This window comes from Camelus bactrianus, chromosome 2, assembly GCF_048773025.1.
Source record: "Camelus bactrianus isolate YW-2024 breed Bactrian camel chromosome 2, ASM4877302v1, whole genome shotgun sequence".
NCBI classification, from domain to species: Eukaryota; Metazoa; Chordata; class Mammalia; order Artiodactyla; family Camelidae; genus Camelus; species Camelus bactrianus.
The window spans coordinates 31314009-31329440 of record NC_133540.1 but is presented as its reverse complement, the minus strand read 5'-3'; the positions used below and the strand labels follow the sequence as shown (position 1 = coordinate 31329440).

Sequence of the window (15432 nt, the reverse complement as noted above, 5' to 3'; positions counted from 1 at the left end):
TCATGTGAAGCCTTCCCTCATGACTCAGTGTCCTCGCCATTGGTGACTCACTGTCATCTGTGGCCTTGCAGCCTTGTCATCATCAGATGCTCCTTCCCTCTTGAAACTTACATTTCCTATATTTCATCTCCTTGGGTTTGTTCTCTGCTTCTGAGGAATCAATTAGCTCTTGGGATAAACCAGTTAATATGTTAACATGACAGAATTCAGAGTAGACTTGGACTGTTGACTCTCCACCCTCCAGCGCGCACACACACACACACACAGCCAGAGGGGCATCAGAATGTACCCAGCCCACCCATTCAATTGTCTAATCCAGAGGACTGGTTCTATTAGTGGGAATTAGTTCAGCTGAATCAGAGTTTCACGAGGAAGATATTTTCATTTAGATCCTGTCATGAAGTACTCAAAGGTATGGCCTGGGCTCCTAAAACAAAGAGCGGAGGGGGAACTTAAGGAAACTTATATTTAACTGCTTCAGCTAAAAAAAAAAAGGAAACAAACTCAGTGAAGCGGAGGGATTTGATCTACATCACATCTCACAAGTTGGTGATAGAGATGAAAAGAGAATCTTTCTCCTGTCTCCTGGTATCCCAAGGACATTCCTTGCCCTTGGCTCCTTGTAAGGTGTAATGCCCTTCCTGCCACCTCTGAATCTGGGTGGGAAGGATAGGTGTCCTTACAGCTCACGTCCCCCAGACCGCAGACGTGAAGAAATGTGAATTTGGTTGTTTTTCCTGGGTTATTTGGACGACTGTGGCCCCTCAGCATTTCAGTGGACTAACCACTCCTGAAGCACTTAAGGAGGAAATAGGAATTCTGGTGGTGGTTTGAAAACTTGCCATTGAGACCTGCTGGGTGGGTCGAGGAAGTGTCAGTAATAGGACCTAAAGAGTGGATGCCACCATCGTGGAAGAAACTCCTGGAGACCACAGTGGAGAACCCCTTAAAGAAATGACGTGGCTCCAGGATCCTGGATGGCAGAGGAAAGATATGTGTGGGGAAAATCCGATATTGGTGACTGAGATGAATGTGATTCAGGAGAGTTAGATGCTGAAGAAGCTTTAGAAATATCTTAAATATCTTTTGCTTATCATCTTTTTAAAAAATGTATGCACAGGAGGGATATATGGCAAAAATCCGTCTAACTGCCAGAGAGCTTTTCAATAAATATGAAAGTTCTTAGCGTTAAGATATTGAAGACACCATTAGCACCATGTTTTAATAGCAGAGAAAAAACAGAGTGTCTTACTATTGGTGGCATGTTAGATTGAGTGAAATACAGTCCTACAGTGGTGTTGGGAGTTGTTGGAAGTCCAGGGTAAGAGCGGGGGCCATGGCAGTATTGTGGAAAGAATATGGACTTTGAAGCAGTGGCAGCCGTGAGGCCCCCTCAGATCTCCCACTGCAGGGAGCAGAGTCGCCCATTGGGCCCCACTGCTATGAGGTTCCATCACTGTGTTGTAGGAAAGCTGGGCTTCGCATGTCTGCCTCTGGTCAGTGAGTGAGCACAGCGGGGGTGGGGTGGAGGTGTTGATTAAAGAGCTCATTCCTGGGGACCCTGGAGTCCTCTGGCAGGCAGCCTTGTGTCAAGGAGTCCCTGCTGGTCTTGCCGTATGTTCTCTGGACCCTCCCTGCAGTCTAGCACGTCCGTCTGTCCTGCCTCCTTCCCTGTGTCCTCCCCCTGGGGCCGGACCTGCACTGCCCTCAGGCAGCAATTCCAGCCTCCCTTGGCTCCCTCCCCCCTTTCTCTCGTTGATGTTTCCCCTAATGAATTTCTTGTATTTCTCCTCCTGTCTTGGTGTCTGCTTTTAGAGGACCTGGTCTAACACAGACGGCTCTGAAGAGAGGTACAGGGGACTCAGCACGGGCCTTCATGGTTCCCCTTATACCAGAAGCAGGAAATGCTGCCTTTAACCCAGAAACTTGATGCTTTATATTCTCTAAACCTGTGAGAGAACCCATCTTCATTCATAAAGCAAAGTTTCTTGAATATCTGTTAGGTGCTGGGAGTGTTCTAACAGCTGAGGATACAATGAGGAATTAGGTCCAGGATGAGTTGCTAAGCTGCTGGCTGCATAACGGAGAAGGAGTTACCAAGGGCCCTTCCACCCCGCCCACTCCCTTCCCTTCCCTTCCTGGCCATGCAGGAGCCCAGGCCTCACAGAAGGGCTGGAGAGCTGTCTTTGTCTTTGGGCAAAGGTGTGAGTGTTCTTTTCTGAACAGTTATCCTTTCTCTCTCTCTCTCTCCCTCCTTCTCTCTCATGGTTTCTTCCGTTTTTCTTAATTGATGTGCCATCAGTTACAACGTGTCAGTTTCTGGTGTGCCGCACGATGTCCCAGTCATGCATATACATACACATATTCATTTTCATATTTTTTATTAAAGGTTATTATACGATATTGAATATAGTTCCCTGTGCTATACAGCAGAAACTTTTTTTAAAAACTATTTTTATATATAGTGGCTAACATTTGTAAATCTCAAACTCCCAAATTTATTCCTTCCCACCTCCTTTCCCCCATTAACCATAAGATTGTTTACTACGTCTGAGAGTCTGTTTCTGTTTTGTAGATGAGTTCATAGTGTCCTTTTTTCTTTTTTAGATTCCACATATGAATGATATCATATGGTATTTTTCTTTCTCTTCTGGCTTCCTTCACTTAGAATGATTATCTCTAGGTCCATCCATGTTGCTGCAAATGGCATTATTTTATTCTTTTTTTATGGCTGAGTAGTATTTCTCTCATGTTTTCTTGATTCAACAATTTATTGCATTATTACTTGTGAGGTTCCATTTCTGGCTGTGCCACTGTGTGTTACCATTCATTTCAGAAATTCAAATTTTCCTTTATGAAGCTAAAAAACCCAAAGTTCAAATTCTCTCATGGTATTGTTACAGTGTTCTGACAGGTGATCTTTCTCTCCTCTGGGGTTTTATTCCTTCTCATGATGTTCTGCCCAAGTTTTTATTTTGTCTAAGAAATAGAAGCGAGGTCTTTATGTCCCTTGTACACAGAGGGAGTGAGGGTCAAGGTTAAATATCTGCACGTCCTTATTAGGGAAACTCACTCCTAATAAACCCAATAGCTTTGGTTTGAAGATTCCCAGTTTTTCCTAAATAGAATTTTAAAAATGTTAAATTTGGTTTAAATAATCTGAGTAATATCGGTACTTTCCTTTTTTGATTAATGTCCTTTGAAATTGATGCAACCTCCTCCCCCCACGCCCCAACAAATGCTAAGATACACATTTGTAGAAGATAGGCATTAAGTGAATCTTAATTTTGTGATACTTGGACCTAAATTTTTCTTTTCTTTGAGAGCTAGGTCATGGACAAATACTGAGTGTATTAACTCAGCAGAAGTTATCAGACCTTGAGCTCAAATCCTCTTGTTTTGTTAGGTTTCAAGCTATTCAGAGTTTAAGGTTGAAAGTTGATTAAAAACTTTTATTGGGGACTTTTTATTCTTGCACTGACTGTCTGAAAGCATAAGCATGGTAACTGAAGTAGTGAATTTGGAATATATATTTTACAAATTATGGTTCCCCAGCTTTTAAAAAATGAAATTACCATGGTCTGAAAGAGTCAGACATTCAGGGAACCATTTCATGTTAATTGGCTCCTAATTTTCAGATTTAAACTCTGCAGAATTAATTTCCAGTCCCTCTGCTCCTGTGACCCAGTTAGGGCTATGTGTATGGCTTCATTAAGATGCTCTCTAGTTCTTAGCTGGTGAGTTTGAACTACTACCACTAGAAAATTTAATTTCATTTTACATTAATTTTTTTTTCTAACAGGAAGGATTAGCTGAGCTTGAGCTGTGCTTAAAAATAAAATATCATACAGGGGTTCATTTATTTTCAAGTCAAAATTGCTTCTAGCATGACGTCCTCTCCTCTTTTTACGTGTGTTAAGTAGGTGGAGAGCGAGTATCACCCATCCTTCTTTGTAGCTGAGAATATTCAGGTAACAAAGGAGAATTGTTTTTTTTCCCCTATGATCCAAAAACAGAACTAGTTAGGGCAGAGCCCCAGTGAGAAAATATTGGCCTCCTATTTGTCACTGTGGCAGGGCTCTTTTAGTAAAACCAATTGTGAAGCTTTTTCTTTTTCTTTTTCTTTTTTTTTGCCAACATTAGAGTCTTTTGACTCTCTGTTCTTTTCCTTATTATTTTAGGTATTTAAAAAAGTGGAGGGACTTTATTGCCCATTTGAATTTTCTCATTAAGATTTTTTTTTTTTTTTTTTAGTGGAGGTACTGGGGATTGAACCCAGGACCTCATGCATGCTAAATACATGCTCTACCACTGAGCTTTACCTCCACCCCCCCCCCCCCATTAAGATTTGAGCCTAGATTGATGGGGGAAGGTACCAGACAGGGAGAGGCTGGCAAGGTGGAAAAAGACGTAGCAAAGGATGTGTGTGGATGGAGAGTAATCTAATTAATTAAAAGTGAATTGGTTTAATCAGGAGAAAAAAAGTCTTGTTTAGGAATATTGAGAAGGAAAGTACTGAAAGCAGTTTGAGATTGTTTAAGATTCTGAATTTTAAAAAATATTAGTCTGGATTCTCAGTTGCAAGGTCTAGCTATTCTGAACAGAAGAGGAATTTATTAAAGAATATTAGGTGGCTTAGGGTCTCTTTATAAGTTTTTGGGAACCAGGAATGATGCCGAGTGTCTCACCAGAGCTGGGCTTGGAGGAGAGACAGTCACTACTATTGCCACCAAGTGTGGACAGTACAGCACGACCGGCAGCACCACTGCCCCTGGTGGCTGTTGGCAGAACTGCTGCATCTGGAAACTAGTCCTTGCTAACACCCATCAGAATCTCTGTTCCCTGTTTTATTTTATTATTTTTTTTTTTTGAAGCACTAGATTCCAAATCAAAATCTTGAGTGGGAGAATCTAATTAGTGGGACTCTGACCAGATGCCAGTACCTCGCTGCCTGATGGCAGGGAAAGCAAGTGTCTGTTGTATTGGAAGGTGGGTTTTGCTCTATTAGGTAGGAGAATTCCTAAAACGTAGGTAGGGGTTTCAAGTACCCGGTAGCCCAGAAGGACAGGTAACCAATACCCTAATGTTAATGCCTGATTGTAAGGTGACACCATTTTCCCGTGAAAAGATTTAACAAAAATTTTTGGGTAGCTTGAACTTAACACACTTTCAGGTAATCCTATCCACATCTGCTGGGTAATCAGACATATATATTCATTATTTAGTCTGTATTTAAAAATTAAAGCATCAGTGTATACTTGACAGATATTTTCCCTGTTTATTTCATGGGAAAGTTATTCCAGCTCTTGACATCTTTGACGTCAGTGTGCTTACCAGGAACACACTCTGAATTTTCCAGCACAGCTTTCCTCGTGGCCATGTCAATCTGAGTTCTCGGAGACACAGCCCTTTAAAAAAATCTCTTTCTGATGCTTTATTTGGAAATTTTATCTCAAGCCACCAGTACCCCCTCACAGCACATTTGGCCAGTCTCAGTTAAAAATTTATCCATGAGATGTATTTTCATGACTTTCTTAATGTAACCACTTACCTTGTTCTTAGAACGACTGCAGTGAAATTACTGAACACTTAAAATGTTGAGGTCATCTCCAGAATAATGACTAAATCTCTTTAAGCTTCTTAGGGTCCCCTTGTTTTTGTAACCCAGACCCATTTGTGATCTCTAAGCCACTGAAACTAGATGTGACTGGGGTCGTTATAGGCTAAGATTCCTCAAAAACTTCTGTGTTCATCAAAATAATGGAAAGCGCACCCCTTCAGGATACTGTAAGAATTCTCATATAGGCTGAGTCCCTTTTTTCCTAAGGGGCAATTTTGGGAAATGTACTCCTTATGTTCAGATATTTGTAAGTGTTCCTTGGCACCCTTTCTCAAGGTTCTGTTTCAAGGAAAAATAAGAAATATGTCTTTGCTGAATGATTTCTTTGCTGCTGTTCTTGACACTGGGACTGGAAAGTAAGAGTCTTCCCTTTAGTCTGATGAAACAGGGAGGTATCTGGAAGGTCATGGGAGAAAACAGTGGAAGTTCTCCTTTGCTCTCTGATTACACATTCCTCTGGGGTCAAGAGCACTTGGAATCCAGGCTTAAAATAACGAGGGCCGTGGGGAATGGACTTAATTCCTTCTGTTTCATTAGACTCTGTGCTTGTGAGTACGGAGTGATTAGGAAGGCAGCATGTAGCGCCTCTACTGGCGTATTCATTGTCTGACCTGGACGGAGACTTTAAAAAATTACTAAAGATAATCATAGGATGTAGTTCCGCCTTTGTGACCCTTTATGCTGAATAGAGGTCTCTGGTCCTAAGCCCCATTCTCTTTTGAATTGACATCAGAATTTAGCCTTTGATCTCAAACGTGGGGGAATTTAAAGCAGCAGCAGCAGTTGCTCCCCACAGTAGAGTCCTGTTCTCTCTGGTTGCCTGTGGTTGTCTCTAGATTCTCAGCTCCAGCTCCAGCTGTAGAGGGAGGTGACGATACCATCCTACCTTGCCTTTCTTTTTTAGACATTTAAGTTCTCATCTCCAAACGTCTTACAAAAGGGATTTCAGACTTGACTAGTGGCGGGGGGAAATTAATCCTTCCAACTCTTAGGTAATAATCTTCTTCTCTTACTTTGGATGGTGAAGTTCTGATGATTCTGTGGCTTGCCATCCTAGCGCCATAAGGCAATGCTGAAGTGTATTTTGTGATTCTGCCTCTCCCAGCTCACATGGAATCCCAGAATCATACAGATGGGTAGGACCTCAGGGTTCTCCCAGGCCAACTTCCTCCTCATGTAGGAATCTGCAGTAGTGTCCTGGGACACTGGTCATCTTGCTTCTGCTTGCTGATGTGGAAGGAGCGGAGGGGTGGTGGTGTCACACTGCCTTGCTGTGTCCATTGTAGTTTTTATTGTGTTCCTCTTGATGGCGAACCCAGATCAGCTCTGTCGCTTTTTCTCTGTTAGACCTGGTTTTGTCCTCTTCAGGCAAATCAAAATGATTTTTTCTTTTCTCATATGGTACCCTTTTAATTATTTGAAGACAGCTTTCATCGTGTTCCCTTTAAATGTTCTCTTTCTCCACAGTCCAATTGAACACCTCTTTTTTTTTGTTCTTCAACTGATTCTTTCTAAACCTTTTTAGCATTGTGATCTCGCATCCCTGCTTTGCCCCAGTTAAAGAATATCTCTTCTAAAATTTGTTGACCACACTGTTGAGATCGGTTCTGATCTTCTGGGACACAGTTGAATGATGTCCTTGTTTGCATTTGAACAATATGTTACCTTTGTATGTGCTCATGATCTTCCAAGGGCAATTTGTGACAGCTTTATTAGTTCATGTTGTACTTTCATTTAAGTCACATTTTTAGGGGCTAAAGCCACCGTTAAAGTCCACTATAAAATTCACATGAGCCGTTGTCAAGACTGGAGCATTCACCTTTGAGTGCTGAAGTCTGGTAGACTGCTTATCCCCAGCAGCTTCAGTGGCACCACTCTTGAATTCTTTCAGCTCGAGAGCTTCTTGAACTGTGATTCTCGCACCCAGGATCCGACCTTCCTTCCCAACTTGTGATGCCCTGCAGATATGTAAATGTGTATTTTAAAAATACACAATCAGGTGAGAGTAAGAAGAGCATCTTATGGTGTGATGCTCCCGATGGTTCTCTTAGGCAGGGTGCAGTCAGCCACGGCCCATGGGCCAAACCCGCCTCGCCTCCTGTTGTTATAAATGAGATTTTGTTGGAACACAGCCACACTCAGTTGTTTATATTACTACATATGACTGTTTTTGTGCTACAGTGGCAGAGCTGAGTAGTTGCATCGGAGGCCCTGTGGCTCAAAGCCTGAATTATTTACTTCTTGACTTTCTATAGAAAAAGTTGACGGAGCCCTGCTGTAAGGTGAGACCAACTTATTGAGATGTTTGTTATGTTAATACAAATGTTCATGTCAGTATATTCTGTTTGTAAGCAAGACTATCCAAAACTCTTTCCAAGGCTCAGTCACAAGGCTTTTTGTGCTTTTTAAAAAAAAATATGTGGCTGGTTCAAGTATTTTATGGGAAAAAATGTGGTTACATAGTATTATATGTATGGTTGTAAAGTCATATTCTATATTTGCTTTCTCTCTCAATTATCTGATTGATCTCTAAAGCGTTAGCATTGGAAAGCTTTTCTCCGTATTATTACTTCTGCTGTCTCTTTCAAATCTGAAGCTTTCCCCATCAGAAACTGCCTTAGAGTTGGTTTTAGGGGCAGTCCCCAGGTGGGGCAGGCATTTGTCTCTGGGGAAGAAGAGTCATGTTTTGGGACTAGAAAACTTCCATGACACTTATTACTAACAAATATTATACAATACTTCTGTGAAATTATGAAAGGAACCAAGAGATTCCATGGAGTCTCCACTCTGTTTTGAGAGAAAGGGGAAGACAGTCTTTGTTGTTCAACCTGCACTGCCTGGCTCTGAAGCCTTTAGCAGCTACTTTGTGATTTTGTTCTTGAGTAGAATGTCTAAGGTTCAATTCAGAAGTCACACAGTCAGACTTTCTTAAAGAAGGCAAATGATCATGAATTATAAATTAAAGAAAACTTTTTAAATTAAAACATTCTTTTGTTAAAGAATTACAGTGGTATCTGTCCCAATGACTTCTTTCTTTGCTTTGGAAATTGGTTTATTGACCTGCAAACAGCCCTAATGTGGGCCCTTAGAAGTCACACAGATATTGCACTGGATTAATTCTCCAAGTGAAGGACAGATATAAAAGTGCTCAGGTGGCATCTCTGTGGCCTGGTCCTTTTGTGAAGGACAGTGTTCACTCCAGAGTCTGGAGTTTCAGGGTTTGAATTTTAAAAGGTCTTCACATAGCCCTGTTATTGATGCCCACACTGAGCATTTACTGAGCATTTTTTTTTTTTTTAATATTTTTTTGGGAGTGGGGAGGTAATTAGGTACTTTGGCTGGTTGGTTGACTTACAGATTTACTTACCTACCTAGGGTACTGGGGATTGAACCAAGACCTTGTGCATGCTAAGCACGTGTTCTACCCCCTGAGCTACACCTTCCCCTCTTACTGAGCATTTCTACGGCCTGTTGTGATGGCTAGCGGAGCCCACTGGATCTCTTCAGCTTCCTCCCCCGATTCCTGACTTCCGGGGCTTCAGTGACACTGAACAGCTGCTTGGCTGTTCCATGCCCTGGGGCTGCTGCTCTCCTGTCTCTCCAGGAGAGCCTTTCTTATCCTTTGCCTGGAGAACTCCTGTGCCCCATTTCAGGCTCAGGTCTGCATTATCGCTTCAAGAAGTCTTCTCTTACCCGGGTGGCTTCCTCCTCCATGTGGCTCCCCCACAGGCTCGGTGTGTCCTGGTCCCCTGCCTTCACTCACCCCTCCATCCACTTCTTTGTTCTTAATGCCCCGGGCACACTGGCCTTTTGCTGTTTCCTAAAGTGCTCTGTCTCCTCCCCTCCATCCTTGGCCTCAGTTGGTTTCAGGCTGCTGTTCCCCTTGATCTTTGCACCACTGATCCCTTCTCATCTTTCAGATGTTGCTCAAACTTCTTTGATGAAGCCCCCCACCTCACCCCAGCCCATTTCTCCTAGTGTCTCCTCTGATAAATTTCTCACCGTAGCCCTGCTTTTCTCCATTCGAAGGAATTATGAGAATTTGCAATTTGCAATTACATGTCGACTCGTGTGTTCGTATCTGTTGTCTGTCTTCCGTAGGAGATGGTGGGTTCCCCGAGGCCGGGGCCCGCACTTGTGCCGTTCATAGTCCTGTCTTTAGTACCCAACACTGAGTATCCTGCAGGTGCTTGTTTCATGACATACAGAGTTGACTGAGACAGCACCTTGGAATGGGGAGGTACCTGTCTGGTACTTTGGTCCGGTGCTGTATGGTGGTTAGGCTTGGGCTCCCACGTACCAGATAGTGGAGCCTCCTTCCTCTGTGAACTTGAGCAGTTATCAGCCCCGTGATCCCCGCATGGAACTTGATTCCTGCATGGACCATGTATCTGTCATGTGTAGGTTTATTCAGGAACACTAGTAGACAGGTGTGGAGTCCTAGGGAATGATGCCCTCAATTGCCAATAGGCACGTGCCTTCAGGTATGCTGAAACCTCGTGTGTTGATTGAATTGCCTCTAAAGTGCATGGGGGAACCTCTCGTATCTGCTTTCCTGGGTGGAACCTGGAGCCTTCCGTGCTGAGTCGTCAGGGTTCCTGGCATGTGCTGCTGTCCGTGCTCTGTCCTGGGTACACAGGACTCTCTGGTTGGCCCTTGTAGGTCACGTGGCCTGTAACGTACAGAGGAGAGAATTGAAGGTGATCCCTTTCCCTTGACTAGTTATTCGCACTTAATTCTTCCTGTTGCCTCAATTCTTTGATACCCAAGTAGCAAATTGTCAGGGTGGGAGTGAGTGGAACCCAGAGGCTGGCCTAGGGAAGAGAGTTCCGGCTCTGGGCATCTCGAGTGTGGACATGATCACTTTTTTGAGGATTCCTCATCTCATGGGACCAGTGGTCTCTGAGAGAAACCCTCACATAATGCAACACTGCAGAGGAGCCTGTGGTTAAATTAAGAATCCTTTCCTGGTCTCAGTCACTAATTTTTTCTCTTGTAATTTGGAGCTTGGATTTCTGGGGGCCCTTTTTTTTTCTTTTGGTGAAAAAAGGGATGGCACATTGTTAAGTGTTTGGAGGTTTCCTCTTCTGTTCTGACTATTTCTGGTAATGGTGAAACATCACGACTCACCAGCATATTGTGGTTAAAAGCATTCTGAGAAAGATAATCTCTCGTACTGTTGCGGAAAAATGTATTGTAGCTCAGTGTTACAGCTCAGTTGTGACAGCAACCTGGATCCGGGCGAGAGACCAAGCAGCACTCGGAGAGTTGGAGAACTCAGATTTATTACGCCAACGGGCCCAGAAGAGTTAACGCTTCAAGCTCTGAACCCCGTCTGTAGGTTTACACAGGCCTTTTATAGGCTGCCAGTTTTACACTTTGCAACATCATATGCAAAAAAAAGTACAACAGAAGTTGACCAACCAGGAACAAGCTTTGTAGAAATAGCCCAATCAGGAGTGTGCTCCATGCAAATGAAGTACTACAAATGGGCCAATCAGAAGTCAGGGAAGTGGACCAATCAGAAGTGAGAGTAATAACCAATCAGGAGTGAAGGAAATAACCAATCAGAAGTTAGCTCAGGGAACCAATAGAATTCTAGGTGTAAGCCTAGAGGCAAAGAGTGAGCTAGAGCCTCTGGGCCAGGGAACTGGACAGTGCTAAGAGGAGAGCAGCGGCCCTGCGTTAGGGGTCCTGCTGATCTTTTTATGGGGCTTCCTGCCTCAGTACCCGCATTATCAGCATCGTTGGTTGTAGATTCTATCTTAAAATGACAAGTCCCAAACCAGCCAGTAGAAGGATGTGCCAGGGTGTGCTTGGAGCCTTGGGTGGTCCCTGCTGGGGTGACCTCCCTTTGTGTCCTGTAAGGACGACTGCCTGTCCTGAGCTGTGGTGACTCTGCTTTGCGGACATACTCTAAAGAGCCTTAGGGGGAGTTTTCAGGGATGAAGCGCCATCAAGCAGATTTAAACTGGTAGCCACCAACCTCGCCCTTTGCATAATGTAGTCTGATAGCTAATAAAAAAGGAATGTAATTGACTTTTAAATGTGGAGGAGGAGGAGAGGAAAAAAATCTCAAACAGAAGTGTTCTGTTAACGAACCTGATAGCCCCCTTTGTTATTCAGACAAGCCCCTCGCTCTTTCCCCCCCCCCCCGAAGAAAGGGCTGTGTTGGGGCTGGATTGCACATTTCCTTGGCACTTTGCCCCACCGCCTCTTCCCTGAAAATGTTTATGGAGATCTGGTATGTTAATAAATTTAGAAGTGAGTTAATGGTTGCCTTGGCAGGGGAAGAGAAAGCGCTGAAATGTGTTGTTCATTTCATTTCTGGGCGGGTTGGGAGAGGGAAATGAAACACACATTTTTTTTACTCTTTGGAAACCTAATACTGTGCTCTTTTGTTACCGCCCTTGTTCTAGGCATTAAGTGTAACCGAAACCCTGATTAAACCCTTGGAGAAATTCAGAAAAGAGCAACTTGGAGCCGTCAAGGTTTGTGTCTCATTTGAGTTCACTTGTAAACAGAAAACATCCACAGAGCCTACCCTCTGTTCACATTTGGCAGCTTTGAAGGAGATGTCGGAGTCAACTGTCTGTTGTTTTATGTTTTAAATGTGCTTTTTTTTCCCCTTTGGGGGATGTGACATGGAGAACAAAACAAAAACACCTGGACAGGATGATAAACCCTGTTGTAATTGTCGTTGGCTACACCTTTCCATATAGAGTTTTAGAAGTAACTTTAAGCCAACAACGCATTGACTCCGAGTGGAAGCATCTTGACTCTGCAGAGAGGGCATTTATTTTATGGTGGAGGGTAGCTTTAGTCTAGGGTTTGCGATTAGAACGCTGCTACACCATCATGCCGTTGAGACTGGAAAGAGAACGTTAGGTTATTGGGATGTATTTCCTTCAGTGTAACACAGATTTATCACGTTTCCCTTACGTTCCAGTCGTGTTATGGGCGCTGGGGATTCAAAGGTGAACGAATCACAGACTCTACACTCAGAGATCTGGGATGTGGCCAGGATTTCTGGGAATAACACAGCGACTTTGCCACAGGGAGCCTGGGATATATTTAGCCACTTCTAAAGTTTGCGAACTGAGCTTTGAAATGATCTCAGAGAAATAATTTCCACCAGCCTTTCCTGAATGCTGTGCATATACTCAAGGGAGGAGAGGTAGCGTTTGTGTGTCGTTGACCATGTTTGGCTCGGCCCAAGGAGAAGGGGGGGAACATCAGTTTTCAGTAGGGAAGTGAGTTTTTGTATCTGTATTTTTTCCCCCTCCATCTGCCTTGGGAATGTGAGGGGTTTTTGTTTTGTTTTGTTTTTCTTTGTCTTCATAAACAAACTATTAAAATCCTTTTTACAAATAAACATTGTGGCCTCCACTGCTGTAGCTGTATAGATTGGCCCAGAGAGGGCCAGGTGTTCAGTTGCTGTTTACAGAATCAGTTCTCCTTTAGGTGACTTGTTCACATATTAGATACTTCTTTTTGGCATGATATTTTACAGTTTTTGTGAAGGGCGGTGTTTTGAGGGGAGGTCAGTGGGGGTACCCCGAAGTCCTCTTCCTGGGATGGTTTGCCGAGCTGCATGAGGCTGGTGTGTGTCTGCTGGCTTCGAAGCAGGATGTTGGAGGTCTGGTTTCATGTCTATGACCTTTGGCAAGTAACTGGCTTTAGTTTCTTACCTGTAAGGGTGAAGGACCTGGGATCTGACCGCTCCATTTTGCAGTCTTACGATTCTGTTCTCTCTGATCTTAGGCTGTTTTAAAGCTTGAACATCTTGGTTCTTTTAATGTTTCCTTGGCAGGTACTAAATGCAGACATTTCTAATTTTTCTCATTTTAATGGGATGATGGTGGTGGTGGACGAAGATTATATTATGGAAATGAAAAATGAATGTGACTTCATTAATAAATATATTTTTCTTTTTATTTACCTCCTGGGTTTTTATAAATTTCCAAGCTCAGATTTTCTATCAACTCCCATTTTTCCCCAGACTTTTCCAGCTTCTGATGTGCTTGTTCAAAGTACAGTCGACCCTTGAACAACATGGATTTGAACTGTGTGGGTCCACTTACACGTGGGTATTTTTCAGTTGTAAATGCTACAGCACTGCAAGCTCTGCGGGTGGTGGAGTCCGCGGATGTGGACCTGGGGTGCTGAGGACCTACTCAAAGTTGTATTTGGATTTTTGATGTCTTGAAGGTTGGTGGCCCTCACCCCCGTGTTGTTCCAGGGTCAGTGGTTATATCCTACAAAGCAACTTGCAAAATAAATGCCCATATTCAAAGGTTAAATTATTTTAGTACTTTTAGTCTATGCTGTGAGCTGTTTAGTGGCCAGATTCTGTCCTGCAGTCCCATGTCTTTATTTCTTCATTGTTTCCCTGGCCTCAGGCTGAGTTTACCCAGCACGCTTGTTCAGTGCAGCGTGTGTGTTGGCGATCACACCTGTTGTTTCCTTCAAGGAGGTCTGTGGTTGTGAGTCACAGGGAGAACCCTTTTCCCCCCCACTGGCAGTTTTGTGTGTTATAGTAGTAACAGCAGGGAAAGGCAGTGTTCCAGGTTACATAGCGGTATATAAGCACCTGTCTCTTTGATTAGACTGTTAAATCTTTAAGAGAAGAGACTACGCTGTGTCTTTATTTTCCATCAGACTCCACTCTTACTGTATACGATATCTAATAAATTAGCCAGTTCTACTGATAATTCTGGAAGAACCAGGATGGGGTTTGTAATCTAGATGTTTGATGACTTTCTACTTCTTTGCTTCCTAAACATCAATCATATTTGATTTTAAGTGTGAAATTTTCTTTATTATAAGATGACTCTGCATTGAAAATGGTGCTAAACAGCTCTTAAACAGCATTTTAAAAATAACATTGACATTCACTGGGGTGATTAGCAGCTGCCACAGAGGCTCCAAACCATGAACCAGACATTTAACTTGGAGCAAAAAGGAAAGAAATAGAAAGAAAAAGCAAGCAAATAAAGACAAGTAAAAACATTCAGATAATCAGAAAGACATCTGTGGACACATCAACAGCAGGTTTACCGGCACAGGCACTGTGGGCATCCAGAGCAGGCTTTGGAAAACGAATTGTTAAACTAACAGAGGTTTTTTGATAGGCTGTTTGTGATGGTTGAAAGAACTTTAGGTTCAGAATCAGACAAACTCAGGCTTAATCCCTGGCTTTGCTGATCACTAACTTTAGACAAATTACCTAATCTTTGTGATAATCAGTGTACTCATTGCAAAAGAGGACAATAACCCAGGATTCCTGGATGACTGGAAGGGATGTAGAGAGAACGCCTCGCGCACTGCTGAAATCACAGCCGAGAGTGAGAGCAGTAATGGAAAGGGAACCGTGCTGGTGGTGGCAGTGGGAGTAAATGTCCTAATGCCATCTTAGCAATCATACAGAGCATCCATCAATCGTATTTTGACACACATATGTTCTTGTTCCACTAGTTTCCTGACTTAACGTGGGGTCCTTAAACATAACTTTATTCTCTTAGGCTAAAATTCTTTTTTTAAACAACGACAAGCAGTTTTCATGTGGGGAGGGAAAAAAAAGTCTTTAAAAGCTGACCACAGCAGAATGCTTAAGATATTCCTGTCAAAATGTTTATCTTGTCTTTTCTCTTCTCCTTTTCCCCATCTGGGGCTGTCCGGCCCTTTGCCTTTCTCTGGAAGCTCTCTCAGTTCCTTTTACTTCTTTCTCTAGTTTCTAGAATCCCAGTGACATGTTTCACTTGTGGGCTGAATGTCATCTGAACCACCAGGTGGTTTTTGTAAACTGGATT

General features: G+C 43.1%; 1 protein-coding gene across 2 annotated transcripts in view; it reads left to right on the top strand.

Annotated features, from left to right (window-relative positions):
• Positions 1-15432, top strand: part of ARHGAP10 (Rho GTPase activating protein 10) — a 283230-nt gene that overhangs the window by 85587 nt on the left and 182211 nt on the right. Inside the window, exon 4 of one of the 2 annotated variants that reach the window (XM_010954572.3) lies at positions 12040-12111. The exons of the other annotated variant lie outside the window; for it this stretch is intronic. Coding sequence (XP_010952874.2) covers positions 12040-12111 — 72 coding nt within the window. The remainder of the gene's footprint in view (positions 1-12039; positions 12112-15432) is intronic. 2 annotated transcript variants of the gene reach the window in all.